The sequence below is a fragment of the Callorhinchus milii genome, unplaced genomic scaffold, assembly GCF_018977255.1.
Source record: "Callorhinchus milii isolate IMCB2004 unplaced genomic scaffold, IMCB_Cmil_1.0 Scaffold8, whole genome shotgun sequence".
NCBI classification, from domain to species: Eukaryota; Metazoa; Chordata; class Chondrichthyes; order Chimaeriformes; family Callorhinchidae; genus Callorhinchus; species Callorhinchus milii.
Window position 1 is genome coordinate 17,536,174 of NW_024704749.1, and position 22,649 is coordinate 17,558,822.

General features: G+C 44.4%; 1 protein-coding gene across 1 annotated transcript in view; it reads right to left on the minus strand.

The window, feature by feature from the left end:
- Window positions 1-18,763, minus strand: part of nup214 (nucleoporin 214) — a 42,528-nt gene extending 23,765 nt beyond the window's left edge. Inside the window, exons 1-27 of the mRNA XM_007900373.2 lie at window positions 18,646-18,763; window positions 17,381-17,576; window positions 17,028-17,179; window positions 16,478-16,676; window positions 15,741-15,811; window positions 15,365-15,428; window positions 14,971-15,074; window positions 14,158-14,264; window positions 13,237-13,303; window positions 12,893-13,019; window positions 12,177-12,335; window positions 11,381-11,786; window positions 10,906-11,063; window positions 10,179-10,246; window positions 9,845-9,922; window positions 8,965-9,114; window positions 8,501-8,659; window positions 8,141-8,244; window positions 7,499-7,678; window positions 7,251-7,336; window positions 6,611-6,694; window positions 5,859-6,119; window positions 4,020-4,184; window positions 3,242-3,350; window positions 1,153-1,219; window positions 455-569; window positions 166-283 (exon numbers count right to left, since the gene is read on the minus strand). Coding sequence (XP_007898564.2) covers window positions 166-283; window positions 455-569; window positions 1,153-1,219; window positions 3,242-3,350; window positions 4,020-4,184; window positions 5,859-6,119; window positions 6,611-6,694; window positions 7,251-7,336; window positions 7,499-7,678; window positions 8,141-8,244; window positions 8,501-8,659; window positions 8,965-9,114; window positions 9,845-9,922; window positions 10,179-10,246; window positions 10,906-11,063; window positions 11,381-11,786; window positions 12,177-12,335; window positions 12,893-13,019; window positions 13,237-13,303; window positions 14,158-14,264; window positions 14,971-15,074; window positions 15,365-15,428; window positions 15,741-15,811; window positions 16,478-16,676; window positions 17,028-17,179; window positions 17,381-17,576; window positions 18,646-18,687 — 3,596 coding nt within the window. The 5' untranslated portion in view covers window positions 18,688-18,763. The remainder of the gene's footprint in view (window positions 1-165; window positions 284-454; window positions 570-1,152; window positions 1,220-3,241; window positions 3,351-4,019; window positions 4,185-5,858; window positions 6,120-6,610; window positions 6,695-7,250; window positions 7,337-7,498; window positions 7,679-8,140; window positions 8,245-8,500; window positions 8,660-8,964; window positions 9,115-9,844; window positions 9,923-10,178; window positions 10,247-10,905; window positions 11,064-11,380; window positions 11,787-12,176; window positions 12,336-12,892; window positions 13,020-13,236; window positions 13,304-14,157; window positions 14,265-14,970; window positions 15,075-15,364; window positions 15,429-15,740; window positions 15,812-16,477; window positions 16,677-17,027; window positions 17,180-17,380; window positions 17,577-18,645) is intronic.
- Window positions 18,764-22,649: the final 3,886 nt, after the last annotated feature.

Sequence of the window (22,649 nt, forward strand, 5' to 3'; positions counted from 1 at the left end):
AAGATCTAATGAGCCAAAGGGCCTTTTTTCACCCAAACTAATCTCATGACCCTATTCACACAGTGCATTTTGTGATATTTTGCTTCTATTCATAACTGTACTTGGGCTCCAGCAAAGGTATTTGCCGAATAGAATTTGCCAGCTCAGAAGTGACAACTCACTCACCCTGCTGAGGGGAATGTGAAGGCCTTGTTGATTGCTGGGCCAGGGGCTGCAGCAGATGTTACTGTGATTGACATCACTATACCAGTGTCAGATTTCAGCAGAGTTTGTCCAAGGCTCCCTGCAATACAAGAACAAATGGATGAAAAAGCAAAGAAGGTTCACTTAACACTATTGACTAGCCAGAGTCCTACATTCTGTACTGCCCAAAGACTCTCTCTGAATTTCCGTAACTTTTATTTTGCAATTGCACTAGCATTCAGTGAACGTAACGGACCTTTGATATTCCTACCTGTGGAGTTAGCAAAGGAGAAACCGACTGCTGAGGGCAGAGCTGCTTCAGATGAAGCTTGTCCAGTTACAGTGAGTCCGACTAGAGGTGAGCCTTTCAGGTTTGTTTGAGAGCCCTAAATCATTAAAAAGAAAACAAATTTAGATGGTGATATTTGAACGTTCGGTGGTTAGTGCACAACTTGGGACAGTGATGGAATGTATTTCTGTTCAGTGAATATACAGCTTTGTATTGCTATCAAGACATTTTTTAAACCCTTGAACAATACGCATCGAAGAAAAACGTTGCTGTTAAAAAAGAAAAACATACATCTGCCAATTGACGAACAATCAGCTTTCTATTATGGCTTGTGTGTGTGTGTGTGTGTGAGAGAGGGATGCAGGGGAAGAGGAAGGGAAAGTAGAGGGAAAAAAAGATGGAGACAACAAAAAAATCAAGGTTCCAGTCACGATCATTCAACAGCAACTCTGTTATAAAATGGGCAGTGGGTAAGGACAAAATGGGCTCTCATGTGTTGGCCCTTCACGTTTACAGAAAAGGGCATTTTGTGGGGCACCTAAACAAGAACACATGCTCAGTAATTCCAGGGCACGACATGGAAAATTATTTAATCCAATCCAGAATAATGGGAATAAACTGAATCCCCGCAGGTAAATAAACAGAATCAGTGACAGGTAATTGACACAATCACTCCTTACCTGTTTGGACAGGTTTGCGGCCAAGGCCTGCTGGACTATTCCTGCTGCAGAGGTTGGTGCAGAAGGGCTGTAAAGAGCAGACGTTAGTAACAGCTTCATCAATCGAACCATTTCTTTAGAGATTAGAGAGCACTGTCGACTTTCTGCACGTTGACAGATTGGAAACCGAGGTCCACGGTGCAAGATGCAAAGTGACAATTTTTGTTTTAAGAGAGAGTCCAACACAACAATCAGCCAGGTTTGATGTTAGCTTCTCGAGTGTTGACGCAAGTTAAAGTGTGGAACCAAAAGATAAAAGATACACAGGTGCAAAGATGACAAGCAATTCCAACAACTACTTGGTTTGTACGGCGCCTTTCATGCTAAATACAAACGTCTCCACGTGCTTCACAAAACATAATTGATCAGCAAAGAATCTTATGTCGGAAAGCACGGCAGCTAATCTGTTCCAGCCATGCCTCGAACGACAATAAGACATGCAACCAATTCATTTGAATTTGGAATTGCATTTGGATTAGGAGGGGAATACGTGTGGGGATAAATGACAGCAAGACTCCACGTTTCTTTGAAACAGCCACAGCAAGGCAGCCTTTTTAGGTCCACTATTCGAAAAGAGAAGGCAGTTTCTCCAGGAAGGAGTTTAAAATGAATTATTAGAGCAATAATTCAAAATAAGAGTGTTTATGACAATCTGAAACTCAAAAACAAACAGAATCCCTGGACTAAGACAGCACCGTTTTTTTTATTTCCTCTAGGACAGAACTGGTCCCATTTATCTATGTTATTCTGCCTTCTATGAATGAGTGGAGCCAATGGTGTGCTGAAGAGGGTGGGGTGGGTGGGGGGAGAGGGGGGGGGGAAGAATGAGAAATGCAAGCATCAGTCAGCCAATTACAGAGGCCAAATAGAAAGAAAGATGGTTCACAATTATTGAAGGGTTGGCTGTAACATGGGATACTTTAATCTCTTTACATTTAGTATGACTTTGCCATTGGAACTGTCCAACACCCAGCCAAAGACTAAGCCACTGTGCCTCTCTGCCCCTTGCCCGTCACCAATCTGTGCCAATCCATGTATGACTTTCAGATGGGCACGTCACTTTTTTTCAAACTGAAGCCCAGCAACGAGCAACTTTGCAATCATGCCAAGAATTTCTAACTCATTAAATTGTACTGCAATTGCTGCTTATATGTTAAAAAAAAAACTTTCCAATCAAATTTGGCTTTGGAAAGACATATTGCTCTCCACAGAGCTAAAGTCTACAGACTGCAGTTTGACAGACGAGAGCAAAGTCTGTTCAAATTGCTGAATCACTCAAAGGCTTCAGTGCAGTCGGTGTGTGAACGTGAATCTCATCTGTTATTCAACAGATCAGAAACATAATTGAATTATTCAGCAGACTCCCATTAACTTTTCATATGTCAGGCAGCAAACATCAAACTGAGAAGCGCATTGCGAAAGAGACAGAATTCAGAAGATCGTGAGTTGCTACCTACACTTTGCAAAGGCAGAAATCATAAAAGGAAAGATGTATTCTCTGCCTCTTTTTCTCCCCTGCTTTACCTTGCTGCCTGAAGGCATTCAGACAATGTTTTTTTTCTTTTACTGAGGTTCAACAACAAATTAGATTTGTACAGCTTAAAAAAAGGAACACAATCTGCCCATCTGAGCTATGCTATTTGATATTAATTTCCCCAATTATGTTTAACGTTCTGCAGTTTTCCAGAGAAAAAGCAGCAATTGCACCACCTAAAGGCAAAACCAAAGTGTGACAGTACCTGCATACAAAGCAAAAAAAAGGAAAAAAAGTGAAATTCCTTCCTCTTTTTGCAGCAAGCATTTTAAATAAGTGCAATTATTACAGAAAACTAGTGCATATTCAATGAAATGCCCCAAAAGAGAATGTGAAAAGTACTTGTGTAGCTGATAAAGTATTTAAAGTATACGTTGAAAGCTCAGATAAAATTGGTCATACACTCTATGGCCTTATGTGACAGAATGAACTCAAAAGAACAGAGAGCCGAGACCTCAGGGATGATGTTACGCTGTGTGTTCCTCAGTCTCCATGGGGACAGACTGTGCTACTTACCTGATCACAGTTGACAGATTAAGAGGAGGTCCCATGTCCTTCAGTCCCTGAACATTCACCACTTTTGGGACATTCTTCAGTGTGGGCTCAGTAAGACAAGCACTGGGGACTAAACCAAAATAAATACACTGAAAACAAATCATTGTACACAGGGGTATTTGGCTTCTCAGTAAAAACTGCATGTTGATGCAATTAATCAAAGACTCAATAACATGTTAATAACTGCATTTGTGCAGTTTTTTTTCAAAAAAGAAAACATTTGAAAAACACTTCCACTCTGTTCCCTCCTGGCGAATTCTACATTCGCAACCACACAATTTCATCTGCTAATATCTGAATCCAGGGTGATAATGTGAAGGGATAGTTTGTACGCATACCCCTGAAAGCAAGGTGAAGCGATTTGGGGAGAGTTTCAAGAGTGGGACAATAATGGCTGAGAACACATCCTGACAACGGGCGCTGATAACGGAAACCCATGGTGCACGTCAACAGTACGGTGAAATTAACACCAAACAGAGCAACCACTCCGGCACGTATATTCTGATGGTCATGTCCCAAGTCGGCATGTTCCCGGAATGTATTTTAAAGCACAACAGAATTCTCCTAACAATACAAATTACATTGTTCATATCGGGAGGATGGGTCAAAGTATTTGACGCAAAGCTTTGAGACGTCTCGAAGACGTGATAAAGGGCTATATCAAATGCAAGGATTATTATTATCAAAGCCCTGCTGGTGAGGCTGGAGATTCATCTCCACAAGTCAGTGATGTGGTTACCTGGGGTCTGGTTGGCAGTCTGTCTCCGCAGTGCTGCAGCAGCAGCAGCCTGGGCGGGAGGGACGCTGGTGGCTGGCTTCTCAGCTGGGGCACCGTGCTTCACTGTCTTAGTTGCCTGAGTGAACGTATCTGGAACCTCCATTGGCTTACCCACTGGCTTGGGAGCTGATGGGTGGGAGGGGAAACAGAGAAGGACACAGAGTTGAAAAATTGTTTTGTGAGGATTTGTAACCTATCAATCGATGTCAAACCAATCTTAGCAATCCCCATTCGGTCTCAGGATGCAAGGCTGTTTGTGGGACACCGCTGTCCGCAACTGGCTGCCGTATTTCGCCTACAAAACGCACAATAACTAGACTTAATATATTCTGTGAAGCAGAATTACATTGTGTTATAATAAATAACTCCTATTTAGATACCTATCTAGTTCTCTTTAATAGACTAACTCATTGTAAACAATTTAAACCTAGTAACCAACAAAATTACATTTCTATAGTGCCTTTCACATTGGGGGGCCATCCCAAGGCGCTGGAAAAACAGTGTTTTGACCCACGCTGGGGGAGTTAGTTGGAAAGGGTGGGGTGGGGGAGGGTGATCAAAGGCACAATTCAAGAGGAGGGTTTTGAGACAGCTCTCGAACACCAAAAAATAAAAATCAACCTTATTTCTTTGTAAACCGACCGCAAAGGAAGTTTCAAAAACCTTAATCGTCGCACTGCAGAAGCTGCTTGGAATAATTAGTAAATAATACTTTCAGTTTCCTTTAAAGAACTGATATGAGGAAAGAGAGAGTGAAACTCAAGCGCTGTCTCAAGTCACTGCAAAAAAAAAGTGCCGATTCTCCAAATTTATGCTTTGTCTACAATCCACTGGAGCTCTCAGTTATACATCACAAGCTGTTCTTCTGGGATGAATACCAATTCAATTAGCAATTATTGCTAGACAACATATAAACAGCCCCAACTGTCATAAAATACACTGATGTTCTTTTCACAATTCAGAAGAAAGCCAAAAGGCTGCATAAAACACATTATTACACATCAACAACTGTTCTGTAGTTCTCAGCCTGGGCAATAACTGATAAGCCTATATATCCTATATATCCATAGACTGCCAAAACCATCATACACGCATTCATTACATTGAGGCTTGACTGCAAACTCCTTGCTTGTCGGCCTCCCGAACTCCTCCCTCCATAGGTTGCAGATCGTCCAGAACTCTGTAGCCCGTGTCCTCTCCAGCACTAGGCTCCATGACCCCCATCCTCGCCTGACTCCACAGGCTTCCCATCACACAGAGGATACAGTTCAAAATCCTGGTCTTGCTCCCACCTACCTCTGCGACCTCCTAACCCCCTACCACCCTGCCCGCTCCCTCCGCTCAGCAGGCTCCGGCCTGCTTCACATCCCCTGCATCGCCCACCCCACCACTGGCAGGCAGGCCTCTGGCCACTCTGTCCCCACCCTCGAGAACTCCATCCCGCAGTCCCTCCGCCTGGCCCCCTCCCTTGCCTCCTTCAAGACCCATCTCAAGACCCTCCTCTTCGACCGTACTTTCGATCACCCCGTATCCCCTCCTGCCCTCCACCCTCCCCAATCCTGACCCCCAGCTCGGGTCCGAAACTCTGACTGTCCAGCACCTTGGGATGGCCTCCCGACGTAAAAAGCACTATACACATGTAATTTTGTTGTTTGGGCAGACACTCAACCCCCGCCCATTACAAAAATAATTCGATAAAACAATTTTTTAAAAAACAGGTGAATAGAAAACAACTAGAAGGTATTTGACCCAAAAGAGTGGGGTACACACTTCCAGGATTCATTTTTTTTTCTCAAATACCTAGGTTAAGTGATGGACCCAGAGCAGACTGAGGTTTGCTGAAGGGAGTTGACTGGGCATTGATCAACGCTGGCTGAAACGAGGGCATCCGAGCTACTGGGGAATGCCTGAACAAAGGCACGTGCTCTTGCTGTTGCTCATCTTGCTCTTGTAGCTGAAGCTCTTCATTCTCTAGCGGCTGCGACACAGAGGACGTTGAACTCACATCTTCCAACTCTTCATAATATTTTGGTGATAAGAAGGCGGACCTGGATAAATTAGCTATGGGGGTGGGGGGTGGGCGGGGAGGGGGAGAGAGAGAAAGAGGGAGGGAAAAATTAATTCTCTTTTACAAGTTTGACGGCAACATCTTTTTAAAACCAACAACAAATACTCAGATTAATTCGGATGAGACGTTAAACCCAGGTCCCGTCTGCCTGTTGTTAAAGGTCCCATGGCACGATTTGAAAAGAGAAGGGAGTTTCTCTCACCTGGTGTCCTAGCCAACAATCCTACAAAATAAAATTGCTCACTCACTCCATCGCCGTTTGTGGGACACTTCTGTGCGCAACTGGCTGCCGCGTTTCGCCCACAAAATACACAACTAATCCACTTTACAGTATACCACGAAACACTTCTCAGCTGAAGGACAGCACTTCCGACAATGCAGGGCCCTCCCTAGCACTGCACTGGAGTGTCATCCATAATCTTTTTTTTATATATAATCTTTTTCTAATATATATATATAATATATATATAAATGCTTTTCATACCTGGCGCAGTGGATCTCACGGGAGGAGTTTGTCTCTTTGAGAGGAAATTCCGCAGTTGGGACTGCTTCAACGGAGAAGGTTTGGCTAGAAATAAAAAAAAATAGTATTTATTTCCAGAAGGTTTATCTCCATCACTGCATTTCAGTGGCATCAGAGGCATGTCTGTCGCTGCAGTCAACGGAACAGAAGCAGTGATAATGAGAACTATTGCATTACTCAGACATGAACAATTGGTTGGACTCAAAGACGACAAAACCAAAATCCAATACAAATTTTTCATTGCGTCAGACACGTGAGGGGCTTCTGCATTCATTCAAGTTCAGAATTTAAAACCTCGTAGAACTCTTTAAGGTCACACCGGAGTCATCTCCTTTCAAGGCTGCAGAGTGCTAACTTGTCTCATCATTGCTCAAACCTCATTCCCTTAACAATGGAGATATCCTTGTGGTTCTCAATGTACTGAATGGTGAGCAATGAGTTAACTAACACACCAAGATCTCTCCCTTGGTACAGCCTATCCCATCGATGGGAGTACAAGCATTTCCTATTGTTACTTCGAACATGTAGTGTCTTGCATTTATCTACACTGAACCTCACTTCCCCTGTGAATGAAGTGGGCACAGTACAATGATATAATTACCTGGGCTGTTTGGAGCCATTTTTGGAGTCGATTCCAGTTTCGTTTTCACCAAAACATTGCGGAGTGTCTCCAACTCAGTGTCCCAGCTGAAGAAAGAAACCCCAGATGCAATTATTTGAATAGTAAGAATGTTATTCGCAATCTTTGGGAGAGGGTAGCGACAATAATAACAAATCTGGCATTTGGTTGTTTTAAGGATTCAGTTTCTGAGGTCCTGGCTGGGGGCGGAGTTGCTGTTTCAGACCTACCAGTGATTGTTCTGTATGCAGCTTTCGTGGGTCACACTCCACTTGGAGGTTTCATTGTACATGCGGAGTTGCTGCAACCCGTTTATTAACTGGTTAAGCCTCTTGCTCTGCTGGTTAATGATCTCGCGGTTACCGGCCAATGCATTAAACAGCACCTCCCTCTCCGGGAGAATCAGGTGCCTGGAAAGAAACAGTGGAGATGAAGGGTTTTCATGTACAAAAATTCAAGCGAGACATCATAAGTGCAGACTTTCTGCTCAACAGATAGAACCATAGGAATTGACAGCAAAAAGGAGGCCATTCTGCCTACTCTGATGGTTCTGCTCAGTCCATTTTCCTGCCGTTTCTCCCATTTGGCATTTGTTTTACTGATTCCTCCTTTTGATCGGTTCTTTTGTTCGTTAGGTCCCTGAATTTTTCTTTCACCATGTTCCCTACAACTCTAGCCCCTCCAAACCCCTCAATGCTTCCTTTCCTCGCTGTACCTGGAGCACATACATGCCCCCTAGCTCAGGTGCAAAACCTTTAGACTGTCCAACACTTTGGGACATCCTCCCATCGTGAATTACCAATGTAATTTGTAGTTGTTGTTGTGCTCAGTGCCCCCCTGTGTGTGGAGCAAGTGTTACTTGCTTTACTTACTTTTGTTTTTTATTCTTCTCCTGGTACTGTTCCCATTCCAAATCCAGCACATCGTTTACATCCTGAACCGCAAACTTCACGTACTGATGCAGGCGACGAATTTCCTACAAAGATTTTTGGGGGTAAAGGAAAAAAAGTCGACACGTTTCCTCATTGTCCACCACCACAAAAGTTTGATGTAAAAAGTGGAGGGAAGAGCTGGAGGAGCATCCCTGGATGTAAGAATATTGCCAGCTATATCACAATATTTAGGTATAGAGCCAAAACAGTGTGTTATAACAGGGTTCTTCAGCAATTGGGGTTTAGCTGGATCAGTAACAAAATGGCCTATAAAGCCATCAGTGAAAGTAATCTACATACCTTAAGCTGTGCTTCACTTTTGGGATCAAGAGGCTTTATACACAACAGCTGAAGGTAGTTGGAGTCTCGGTTTCGTTCACTGTGTGTTCTTGCATCTTCCACACCAGCAAATCCTTCCAGCATTGTAGTCTTTAATGTGCTGATGTCTCCATGCAGAGACTAGCGGGAATAAAACGTTCAGAGAATGTGTTAAGACTGTAAACTGGGACATAAAATGTCTAGTGGGGCAACATGGAGGGAGTCATTCTATCAGGTGGTTATCCACATCAACATGAGATATATCATGATCCAATCAAAAGATTCATATTGTTGCACATTAGCCATTTCCAATACTATTTCAAGTTATATGCAAATTATTTTCTCTCAAACTCCAGTAATTTCTCTATACAATCTCATTAAGGATTCAGTAAGATGAAGATGTCAGTGATGAGCAGAGGTTTGTTGAATGCCAGGCTGCCACTTACCTCGGTGGTTTCTTTGATCTCCAACAGGAAGCTGTGGATGGTTTCAGCTTCACACTTCAGCATCTTCATCTCCTGACTGCTACCCACCTCGCACCTGGCACTCGCTGTCCGAGCTTTCACCTCATCCAGCTCCTTCTGGAAGAGAGCAATCTACACAAAACAAAAACACCTTTAGCAAAGGCATGTTAATCACGAACACCGCAAGTGAGTCATGGCGGGGGAGCGAAGGATGTCCTTCAAATGAGACACCCAAAACGGGTCTCGCTTTCTTGTTCAGGTAAACGTTAAAGAATTTAAGATACAGGGGAACATTAGCGAATTGAAATGAAAGTATTCCCAAAGGCTGAGCCAGTTACCTATTTAGACCTGATGGGCCAACGGTTCTAGCAGCATAAAACTCCAAATATAAATCAGTCTCAATTGCAGTTTTTACCGACAATTTTGTTTTTATGTCTCATTGCTGTTCAAAAGAACGCCTGAAAACAAGATGGTCACAGACTGAGACACTCCAAGACGCAACCCTGCGTGAAGGGAGCGATGTAAACGCAAGTTGTTGTTATTGTCGCCCTCCGATGTAGGAAGTTCCTGAAGCAGCTGCGTGGAACTCAAACACTACGGAGCTCAATGAGGCATCGTGTCCCAACCAACACGAACTCCAGAAACAGCTCATTTTAAATACTAGTTACAAAGCTAGGCTTTTGCACGAGAGGTTGCTGAAAACTGCTGCGCAACCGAGCTGTTTAGGAGGCAAACTGATGGTCACAGAACTGTTAAGCAAGCCCAGGTCAGCTGCTGATCACGGTGCAAAAGCACAAACTAGGACGGCTGCTTGAGGTTCACCAGATTATCTATGCCACGTTCACTGCCCTGTTAGGCTCACCTCCTCTAAGATTCCCATCATGACCGGATCTGAACTTTGCCGCTGCTGAAGCGGTTTTTCCACGGAGGAAGCAGATGCCTGAAGAGAAACAGAAACCATCAAGGAGGGAAATGAACACCAAACACTTGTATCTTTGATAATGTGAGAAAACAGGGTTAATGGATGGTTAGCAGGCTGAGTTAACTAATCCCAGTGGGGCACTGCCACAATGGACCTTAATGATAAAGAGCCAAAGATAGGACCCACAAAAAAAAAAGTTAGGATCCTATTCCCAATTCTTATCATTGACCTCTGCCTCAAGCAGGTCTGCAATTGGTCTGTTGATAAGCCGTACCTGATGTGTTGAGCCAAGCTTTGAAACAGAAGCTGTGGCAGATGCATTCAATGCAGTTCGAGTAGATGCTAAGGAGGGAAGAAAATCTGTTGTAAGTTTGGTCCAATGTTTTTTTTAAAATTTCCCGATACTATCTACAAAGATAGGGGCATAGCTTGAGAAATGAACCTTCCCACGTGGTGGAATCACAGGTATGAACAGATCACTTGCAGCGCAGGCTACTGGTCCAATTGGGCAGGCCTTTCTCGAGCGTGTCCCAGTATTGTAAATGTGCGGGAGCCTGCTGCGTTGCTGGTGAGATGAGATTAAATCTCATCTGCCTGTTCAGATTAAAGAATCCCACAGCACTTTTTGAAAAGAGGAGGGAGTTCCTTCCGGTGTCCTGGCCAACAACCCCCAGATAAAAACAAGTCACTCATTCCACGACTGTTTGTGGGACGCCGCTGTGCGCAATTGGCTGCCTTGTCTCACCCACAAAATATACAGTCAATTCACTTTACAGCATATTCTGTGAAGCGCTTTGAGACGTCTCAACGACGTGATCAGGTGCTATATCAAATGCAAGGATTATTAATATTATTATTACTATTGCTGTGAGCAAATTGACAGCTGTGTTGACCGTCAAAATAGAGTCAGTAAAGTTCATAGTAAAATCCTGTGAAGCACGTGATAAAACACTATATCAAATGCTAGGATTATTATAGAGAAGCAGATTTGAAGACGTTACCAACTGTGGTGCCTGGAGACTGGAACAGTGTTTCCGGCCGGGCGGGCAGGGCAGCAGACGACCCAAAAGATGATCCTAATCCAAAGGTGGCCTTGGGGGTGAAGGACAGGGCTGAAGAGCTGCCAGCAGCCTGGGGTGTGGTCTCTACAGATGCCAATCTAGAAGGAGCAAAACACCCACAAAAATACATCTCAAAAGACCTTCCACTGACAGCAGGCATCCATTACACTCGAGAACATAAGCATTGAATGTCAGTCCATGACTGTTTGTGAGCCATGGCTGTGCGAAATTTGCTGCTGTATTTCACCCACAAAATATATAGTCAATTCACTTTACAGTATATTATGTGAAGCGTTTTGAGACGGCTCGAAAATGTGTTAAGATGCTATATCAAACGCATGGATCATCATCATAATTATTATTATTAACCACGTTCAAATAACCCTAGCATATAAATTCAGGTTTTCCAACTTACCTGGCATTGAGATTGGTTTTCACGGAACTAGACGGCATCTTGAAGCTCATTGGCTGCATTGGTGCCACTGAGGTGCCTGCAGGTCGACTCTCTGTTGCAGGTCTGGACTGAACAGCAGGTGTGGACGTGTAAGGAACAGCAGGACGGGTAAAGGCAGGGGCAGTGCTAACAGGGGGCTGGGTAAAGGCAGGGACAACGGGAATCGCAGATTGGCTAAAGACAGGACCAGTGGCAACAGCAGGTTGGCTAGAGGCAGGACCAGTTAGAACAGGAGACTGGGTAAAGGCAGGACCAGTGGGTACAGGAGGCTGTGTAAAGGCAGGGGCAGGGGCAGAGGATTCTGCAGCACTCAATTCAGATTTTGGCAGCATTGATGAAGCAGTTGTGGCTGGACTGGACAATGGAGCTGTAAGAAAGAAATCAAAAAAAAAATAATTGTCAAATGGATTTGGTAACAACATTTGCAGCAGCGACACATTTTTTGTTCCACAAGATGCAGAGCAAGAAACTGATTTAATAACCCAGCACTCCGCCAAAAGGAACAAGTGACAAAAATGCTCCACTTGTCATCCAGTTGCAAACACAGTGAAGGACGCATAGTAACCGCAGCACTTTGCTTCTCATTTAATCATTTAAACAAATCGCTCGGCAAAAGTGTGGTTAGGGTATGTTAGGATCAGGGTTCTGTGTTCGTAGCAAGCATTTCCCTCTGCTCTTAGTAGCTTAAGTGCTCCGAGAAACTACTCCACGTGAAGCACGCTAAATAAATGCAACTTGTTGGTGATGTAATACAGACCTGATTTAGGCTGTCTCTCTCCATCCAGACATAGGTTTTGTGCCGGAGTTATCAGAGACTTCAAGCCAGGGTTCTGATTAATCATGTAGTAGGGACAAAGAACGCCATCGGTCGAGAGCAACATCAAAACTGGAGCCGGAGGAAGTGTCTTCTCATCACCTGTGACACGAGGAAAAGTGTTTGTTTGTTTCAAAATAGTCTACACACGCAGGTAAACGGCAGATTCTGGCTGCGAATCAGAACAGAGTGAATTGGTTACCAATGTGATTGAACCCATCACTGTGAGTTGCACACATTCTGTGGCCATTGTCTACAGTTAAAACTCTGTCCACATTAGTGCTAACATAACCAGGTTAGCCATTGGATCGATAAGGATGACATTTAACACTGTCAACTGAGATGAACGCTCATGCATTTTTCAGTTCAACTGTTCAAGTTACGGGTAAAAGTCCTTCTCTTAACATCCAGCTGTTTTGCTTTTGAATCCTGTTTCTAGTCAGGAATTTAGGGATGACACACTCGCGGTATTACTGGAAGCAAAAGGAAGAGCTTTACTGACCACCGAGCACCGAATGGAAATGGAGGGAAAATAAGGTTTCAAACTCTCCAACTTGTGTTGTTAATCTCAGCACTTTAAGTCTGCGATACAACAGAGGATTGCAGATCATTGATGAAGCGCAGGAACAAAAGTCAGGTACGTAAGCTGAAAGACTCACTGATGGGTATGTCTAATTGACTTGTGAAATCGATAGCAACCCCCACGGGCATGGTGTCAGCGCTGAACTCAGTCACAGGGAGTTCCGCTCGAGCCGCATCCTCCAGCACCCACAGCTCCCAGTTTGTCTGAAGACAATGAGACGAGACACAAACTGGTTACAAACAGAAATGCAAGGACACGGGCCTTGTATTTTTTTATATATATAGATATATATATAAAGACACAACTTAATCCAGTGTAATATAACCAATCAAGTTATACGGGGTTCTACTGTACTAGACCGAGATAGAATATTGGGTTCATTTAATACGTTTAAAACAATTAGTTTGTTGGGACCATTACCTTATCCGCCTGCCGAGCGACTGTAGTGACTTCAATGGATGCCGCTGAGGACGCCAGCAACAGATCCCTGTAAATACCACAAGGTGAATTGGAGCCCTGAACAGTCTGACTCTCTCAGGACTTACTTAGATCAATTCTCATAATATCAAGGTTTGTTAATAATAATCCTTGCATTTGATATAGCACCTTATCACGTCACTGCTAACTACCTTTAGTTATTTGAAGAGTTGCATTTAAAAGGGAATTAAATACTTCTAGACAATTAATATTAATGAATAATATAATAACCCTTGCATTTGTTAATGCACCTTATCATGTCATCGAAACGCCTAAAAGCACTTCACAGGATTTACTGCGAAGCACAGTGATGTGTATTTATATGCATGTGGGGCAATGTTCCACAAGACAGTCATGAAGTGAATCAGAAATATTATCTGGGGCTTTCATGGCCAGGACACAAGTTAAAAACTGCTTTTCACCACTGCCATGGAATCTTTAATGTCCATCTGAACAGACAGAAAGGAGCTCAGTTTAACATCTCATCCAAAAGACGTACGTTCAATAATGGAGTATTTACTCCCCCAGCATTGCACTGGAGCGTAAACCTAGCCTGTGCGTTCCCTGGGGCGAGAGGATGCTACCAACTCGCCAGGCTGAAACGTGGTAGACGATTCTATCTTGTGAAAGCTTACAGGCTAAACCAGGCTTCAAAACAAATTTTGAATGAAGAATATTGAGGTCTTTCATTTCAAGTAAAGGGTTCAGAGATTTCCCGCCCCTCCCCCCATGAATCAGTTAGTCAATCAGGTGCCCCAAGTGAAATAAGAGTCTTACAAGCCACATTTATGCTGAGCAATGTAACGTGTTCTTGAATGAACATGTTCTGGGGAAGGGAAAACTCAGAGATCCTGTACAACTCACCAGTCCTCAATGTGCTGCAGGTAATAATGGTGTTGCCTCTCTGCGCACACTCCAAAACACAGGTCAGTAAAATTCAGGAATCGGTCCTCACGCTTCTCATCCTTCTTCTGACAAAGGAGGGGGGGGGAAACACATGTTAAAAAGAAACTGATTTCTCTCTGTTTCCTCTTCCAATGCAAGGAAGCTGTCCCAGCCGAGATCAGCTACCTCAGTTCAGAAAAGCTTTAGAACGGGTTTACAACATGTTGCAGATGTACGCTTGGCTCAGTTGGTAGCACTCCTTTCTCCGAATCAGAAGGTTGTGGGTTCATGCCCATCGGGACACTGAGCTAACAATCAACACTGATAGTCCACTCGATTGCTGGGAAAGCACTGCATCGTTGGGAGGTGCTTTGGATATGATATTAAACCGAGGTCCAGTCTGCCTGTTCAGGTGAACATGAAATATCCCAGGACACTATTCGAAGAAGAGAGCTTTCTCCCGATGACCAGAGGTAAAATTGGTCATTTGCATCAGGGCTATTTGTGGAACAGCTGTACAAATTGACTGCCATGTTCACCTACAAGATACACAGTACACTACACTATCCTGTGAAATACTTGAGACATCCTCCTCATGTAAAAGGCACGATACCAAACAAGAGCATTATTATGATTATATTTCCAATCATATCCCTAAGTGCTGCATCAGCAACGGTCTTCCCATAGAAGCCCGAAGTGTCAGCTTTTCTCTTAGTCTTTGATGAGGACAATTAATTAAAAGTGAGGCACACAGTGGCATACGGCCAATTTCAGCACAGACGGGCCACCTACCGGCAAGGACACAATCACTACTTCCGGTGGAGTTTCCAACGATCCATCTGCAGCGGTGTAAGCCACAGCAAAGACGTATGTACTGATCCAACAAACATCCAAAACTGGGGGGGAAAAAAAGAACAATTTAATAAAAAACATCAGAGGGTATCAGCAGTAAACAGTGACAAAAGCTAAATTAAATTACCACTACATTGTACATATTATACACTCCCCCTGCACACACAGTATACAAATATATAAGGAAGTATAAGTCGCGGAGTATGATCACCTCATCAGGAAATTCATCAGTGAATAGAACTAGGGAAGGAAATCAAACTGGCCACACAGCCTCTTTTGCAAGAGATCCCAGAAAGGAAACCAAAATCAATTCTGTTCAGGTCGAGTTGCTCACCTTTGACTGGATTGTCAGAGTCATAGAAAGGGGGACAAGGGATGACCTTCTTTTCCTGCAGTGCCTGCAAAGAAAAATATAAAAGATTCTCCTTTAGTGCTTAAAAGTTCCCAGGAAGATTACAAACAGCTCAACTTCTCAATTGACAGTCCAAACTCACTATCCTCAAGTGACCCTGAATGTTTTACTGCCATAGACACATTGCACGGAGGTCAGAAGCAAGCATCTTGTGCACTCAACCAAATGAAAACAAAGCTCAAAGGATTTGTGGTGGCTAAAGATAAGTTTCCTCTTGTATGTTTTGAGCTGAGATTCGCTGGCCTCCATCACAGATGAAGCAAGTAAAATCCTCTGAAGGCATCACTTTGAAACTTACCGGGGAGAACTGAATCACAGTCCCATTCTGTCGCCCTGCAGCCAACTGCTTTCCTTTCGGACTCCAGCACACTGGGAAATCAAAGGAAAAAATGGAAAACTCATCAGAAAAAATTACATCTTACATTAGCTTCCACAATGTAATCCTAAGTAAATTATACACAGGGCAGCCAAGAGCTGCTCTACTGCACTGCCACAAGCTGGCAGTAATAGGCTTTGTGCTCAGGAATTCCTAAAAAAAACTAGTCAATCTCAGCAATGTCATCAAGAGGCAGGAGCACCTCTGCACCAGAGAGTTGGGGGATGGGGGGGCGGGAAGGGAGGAAGAAGAGAACAGAAATACCAGTCAAAGCTATACAGCAAAGTCATAAACGTGGAACACAGTGATCAAAAGGCAAGTAACAGAACACACACCATTATCTCTAGACATTCTTCAAAGTGCCTTCAAGTAGCCTAACTATAATTGACTTGTTAAACCATGAAAAAAAACTCTGCCCTTTATAACATTCTCGAACAAGACTGTTAAACTTCACTTTTTTTATTTAAAAAGTCAAGCATTCAAATACAATAGCTCCTTAATACTTCCTCTCTAAAATTAATAGTTGTTCTGCAGAATAAAATAGAGCGTGCTCTGGCTAGCACAAGCTTTATGAGTTATATTGGATCTTACTCAATTCAAATTGGAAGCAAAGCACTAGGTGTATTATAAGGTTAAACTGGATCACAAGTGACACCTACCTGATGTGATTGCAGCTGTGGGTGGAAGCAAAGCGCATTCCTTCACGGTGTCAGTGACATCCAGCATAATTACACTGCCATCAGACAGACAGACTGCCAGGACAGAGCCTGCTGTGGGGCTCCACTTCAGATCCACCACCAAACAATTTGGTTCCTTTGAAAGCTTGTGGTACGCAAAGGGTCGCTTTTGCTGTCTCGCCTGGAAACCATTTACCAATGCATTAGGTTAGAGCAATTCAGCTATTGTGAACAAACCAGTATTCCCTTTGTGTACATGTGTGGTTGTGCACATGTGTGGTTGTGCACATGTGTGCGTGCAGGCCTCTCCAGAGTAGGTTTCTCACAAGTCATATCAGTTGGGACCATACATTTAATATGATTTATGCAAACTCTTTGTCAAACTTGCATAGAATATAAACTCTTGAATGGGACTCAGGCAGATGTACGGCGTTGGCAATTATATGATCTATACAGATCAAACTTATGCAAGATTTACTGTATGTGTAACTATAACAGCTTTGTCATAAGGATGCAGAGGAAATCAGATTACCTTGTTTACAAATGTTCTCACATCAAAGAAGGCAATGATTAGCCCATAATCAGCTGATGCCATGCAAACAGACAGAGTGAGATCGTCGCTGCTGAGAGCTATGTGGTGCAAAGGGAGTTTTGTAGCAACTGGCATCGAATGTACTCCTTCAACTAAAGGAGAAAAAGCAGAGTATGACAATTACAGTGCAGGATGCTGACTGAACTGTAACAAAATCAAGTTCAGTAAAACAGGGTCAAGGCAGGCCAGTACTCCACCACTAATGCAAGCGATGAAGGTTGGGGCTTTCCCATGAAACATGGATATGCAGGTTGTATTTTTTTTGCTAGCTCCAATGACAAAGCTCCACCTACCTATTTCATTGATGTCTCCTCCTCCTCGGCCCGCCAGTATTATGTTACGAGTATTGAAAATCCGCAGGCCTGTAATACCACCTGCAAATGTCAGCCCAAATTTATTGGATACAGCCAGAAGGTTCACCCTGTCCTTTAGCAATTCGTCCGGAGACTCAAAGACACGGATTTTCTTCATCTGTTTGAACTGGAAGTCCTGTGGATGAAGTTGCGTAATGCGGTTTAAACAAAAACTCACAATGAAATACGAGAATTGGGGAGAAGAATATGGACACGAAAGGTGAAATTCTGGATCAAAGCGAATCATTAACACAGGCAGCACTTTTCAGTTCAAAATCAGGCGGAAAAATAGCCACTGAACGCCGTCGTATTAAGTCCTTAAGATACCGGACACTGGAGAGTTCATTCCTTCAGACCAATTGGGACCGATTCCTCCACTGTCCGTCCGGCAAGCTCTCCCGCTGCTTGTCCAGCTCGTAGCACCCTAACCCGTTAGGGCTTTGACTTGCAGGAGCTGTGTGGGAGGATTCCCTAACACCCCCCTCCCTCCCTCCCACCCACCCAGTGACCGGTCTGTCCTTCCAGGTCCTGCCCCATGAGTCAAGATGATGGTGTGTGTGTGTGTGGGGGGGGGGGGAGGTGGGGGGGGAGCAGCTGTCCTGGGTAACGCGACGTGAGGCTACAGGTCAGCCACGATCTTACAGAATGGCGGGGGACAGGCTCGAGGGGCTGAATGGCCTCCACCCGTTTCTCCGTGACAGGCGCTTTGGGGGTTATTTTGGGGGTTTTGCAAGTGTCCGCGGCGGCCGCTCCCGACCGAACCGAACCGGGAGGAGTTCACAGTAATGAGGAATTATGGAGGAATTGTGGAGTCCTGTAGCTCAGTGGTTAGAGCACTCGCTTTGCAAGTGAGAGACCTGAGTTCAATTCCAGGCAGAGGGCGAAACCTTGGGCAAGTTTCCTTACCCCACACAGAGCCTAATAATAATCCCTCCAAAACCCCAAAACAATAATAAATTGGTCATTTTCAATCCACGACTGTTTGTGGGACATTGCTGTGCGCAATTGGCTGCCGCGTTCGCCCACAAATATACAGTCAATTCACTTTACAGTGTGTTCTGTGAAGCGCTTTGGGACGTCGGGAAGACGTGAAAAGCGCTATATCAAATGCGAGGATTATTATTATTATTAACGTCACGAAAGTAAATGGACAATTTTTTGAGGGGGGTTTCTCCCCCTCCAGTGACGCCGACAGCGCGTCTCACCTTCATCTCCCGCTCGGGAACCCCGTCCAGATCGTCCCCCATCGTTTCCACAGTCGGCAAAGAGCGGCGGAAATCCCCGACCAAGAAGAAGAGAGAGAAAAAAAGGGGAACAAGAAAAAAAAAACAACGACACAGAAAAAAAAATGAAACCCCCAAAATAACACACACACACACACACACACACACGGCGGAGCAGCGACGCTCACGCCAACCCGCAGCCACTTCCGGCGCCGCCTTAGTGCGTCACAAACACCGGCCGAGGTATCACGTGGCCTCGACTGCGCGTCGGCCGGTCTTGGCGGGGGGGGGGGGGGGGGGCGGGGCGGAGGGAGGGAGAGAGAGAGTGACAAAGGAGGCGTGACCTGTCGTGAGTGTCACGTGGGACGGCCAATGAGGGACGGGGCGGGGGGTCCGTCGTGAGTGTCACGTGGGACGGCCAATGAGGGACGGGGCGGGGGGGTCCGTCGTGAGTGTCACGTGGGAAGGCCAATGACGGGGTGGGGGGGCGGAGTCCGTTTTGAGGTCACGTGCTGGCGCTGTGACGCAGGTGGTGGGGGGCGTGGCCTCAGCCGGGAGGTGGTTACATTATCAGCTGATCCCTGCAAAATGCAGGGGCTCCAGGGGTGGGTCGGTGGGTTGTCATTACTTTCAGATAAATTACGGTTCGATGGAGCTTTTCACGGCAGGAAAAGCTGCCCGCTGCGGGGTAGAAGCCGACGGAGGGGCGGGCAGGGCAGGGCAGGGGATCGGTGGCTGAAAGCACGGACACAAATTTGTATTTATTTAGCGCTTTGGGATAATAATAATAATAATACTAATCCTCGCATTTGATATAGCGCTTTTCACGTCGGGAGGACGTCCCAAAGCGCTTCACAGAACACACTGTAAAGTGAATTGACTGTATATTTGTGGGTGAACGCGGCAGCCAATTGCGCACAGCAATGTCCCACAAACAGTCGTAGATTGAAAATGACCAATTTATTATTGTTTTGGTTTTGGAGGGATTATTATTAGGCTCTGTGTGGAGTAAGGAAACTTGCCCAAGGTTTCGCCCTCTGTCTGGGATTGAACTCAGGTCTCTCGCTTGCAAAGCGAGTGCTCTAACCACTGAGCTACAGGTCTCCACGATGTGCAAATTGCTCTCCACAAATCTGTAAATGTGTATTGTATTTCGCCCGGGCAGGTCTTTAAAAATGACCGAAAGCACAGGCAGAAGCAATAGTAGTTCTCGCAACGGACCTCGAACCAGGGGAAGGGAGGGTGTTTTGAAAAAAGACGGAGCGTTCACGCTCAACGCTAGGTTTAAAGACTCCATTGCAAGATGGTATTATCGGCCCCTTTTACATTGTCAAAGAGCGGACACTTTCAAATAATTGTTTAGCCTTGCATTCTGTTGATATAGCACCTTATCAAGTCTTTGAGACGTCTCAAAGTGCTTCGTAGAATATACTGTAAAGTGAATTGACTGTATATTTTGTGGGAGAAAGATTATTCGAGGATATCTCATAGTAGCCCTGAAATGCAGGCGTACTGTTAATACTTTGTGACTTCATTACTAAGTTTTCTTTGTTCGATAACGTTTTAGCTGTGAAACCAGTGTTCTGCTGTGCGTCGGCTTATATAAATGACGGCTTCACAGTGTTGCTCTTGATGGGAAACCAGCATGATGGCACTCACTGTCCAGACTCTCACATGAAAAGTGGCCACATGAGGGAGCTACGGAAAGGCCTGTCAGCAAGAAGTTATGTGAGAATAAAACGGCTTTGCTGATAGTCTGGTTGCTGAAGTCGCTTAACGCACCGGGCCACACGGATCAGAAGGTTCAGTTTGGAGGTGTGCTGAGTGAGGTGAGCTCAGCTGGAGCGCCAGTTGGACCTTGCAATTGGTCTCAATACTCCTTGGGTTAGAGAAGGGAACAATCGATCAGGGGTCCCATTCCAGTCCAATTGGCTGCTGCGTTTCACCCACAAAATATACATTTGATTTACTTTACGATATATTCTGTGAAGCGCTTTGAGACGTCTCGAAGACGTGGTAAGGCACTATATCAAATGAAAGCATTTTAATTAATTTTATATTAATTTTCTCACCCATCGTTGCCCTGAAAAAGGAATTTCACCCTGAAATATCACCGCACTCAAGTCACAAACCAATCTGTTTGTGAAAGGCCACTTAACTCTTATCTTCACAGAACTGTAGGCTGTGTTTCTGCGTGTTGGCACAAACATCGGAACTTGTTTTGCTTACATAAGATAGAACGCTGGCCAAAATGAATGATGTGAATATCCTCCACTTGTTACTGTTAAAAACTAAATGAAAGTATGATATTCCCCCTGTTACCCCTCCTCCATGATAGATTATATCTTTCTTCTTCCGCACAGATTGGGACATTGTGAATCAGGACCTGCACACACTGTGCCCTGTGGAGGCTACTCTTCCAGTTTGACTTGCACTGTCAGACAATCAGAATTGCTCCTGCAAAAAAGGTTGCATTCAACTCTGTTCAAGGTGTAAATCGACAGCATTAAACGCGTTAACTGAGTTTATTCATTGAACTGCTGCTCTCCTGGCTTGGAATAATGGTGTTCTTGCTTGCCAACAAAAAACAGATGAGCAGATTAATTTTCTTCCAAACTATGGGAATTCTTCCAAACTGACATCACCTCATTATTCTCATCTCGAGCTACAAGGTGACATTTTTAGATCATCACATAATTATCGCTGACAGCTTTATATAAAAGAAATAAATTGCTACAAACCTGGAGACTTAATGCTGGGTGAACTTAACCTGAGGGATGATTCTGCCAAAGCTCACAAAGAAGTAGAGGATTCAATTCCACAGAGATAGATTGTTGCGGGTCAATCTTGCTATCTCAGTCCCTCTGGGTGCCCATCCTCAGATCACACCTGAAGACTTTCCTCTTCACCTATGCCAACGCCACCTACTCTTTCTCTATATTGTATGAAGAGAACTGCATAAATGAAAGTTATTGTTGTTCCTGCTGACTCTCACCGTCAAGACTTGAATGTATTCAATGACTGGTGAGAATCCAGGTACGAGAGGGCGACTGGAACCTTGTGGATCCCATCAGACGTAGGAGGGTAAAGGGGTCAAAATAGCTACGGGAGAGGAGAGAATTGGAACAAAACAAAATTGGCAAGATGAAAGCGAGAGATTATAACCCCGCTGTGGAATTTGGGTCGACAGCATTAGGTCAGCCAATAAACTTTAATGGTATGTATGAGTCAGTCGTTAAACTATTTCTGTATATGGAAAAAGTTTGAACAAAAATAGCAAGCTCCCCCCGTGCTAAAAATACTTCAATCAAGTAAACAACCCTTTTTTTGTGTGTCAAATGTTGCTATCTTTCTGGTTAGCTGCCGCTGCTCCACTTGAGCTCATGGCTTCATTGCAGATCTCCTCTTGCAATCCGGCAATGCGCTTGATTTCTAAAGCAGAATCTTACTTTGAAGGGTGGAGAGAATTATCTTCACAGAAGTAGCTGAGGCTGACCCAAAAAAAGGGTCTCGAGAAGACAACCATATTTAGACTGCCTGAATAGTGTTTGCAGTAAAAATGGACGTGCTGTTTTGCTGAGTCCTTCAGGTTGATGTTTCCTGTCAGTGGTGGTGATTGAATGAATTGGCCAGCATGAGAAGGGAGTTTTTCCCGGTGGCCTGATCAACAATTCCCCAGACCCCTCAAATACAATTGCTCATTCACTCATGGCTTTGTGTGGGACAGACATCGCTGTGCACAAAGTCCCTATACTTTACAGCATATAATAATACTTGCATTTCTTGTAGGACCTTATCGCGTCTTCGACACATCCCAAAGCGCTTCACGGAATATACTGTAAAGTGGATTGACCGCATGTTTTGTGGGTGAAATGCGGCAGCCAATTGCGCACTGCGGTGACCCACAAACATGCGTCGCACAGTCACAAAAACAATTAGCAAAATAAAGCAATCGCTGAAAATTACCAGAGGACGGACAGCACCCA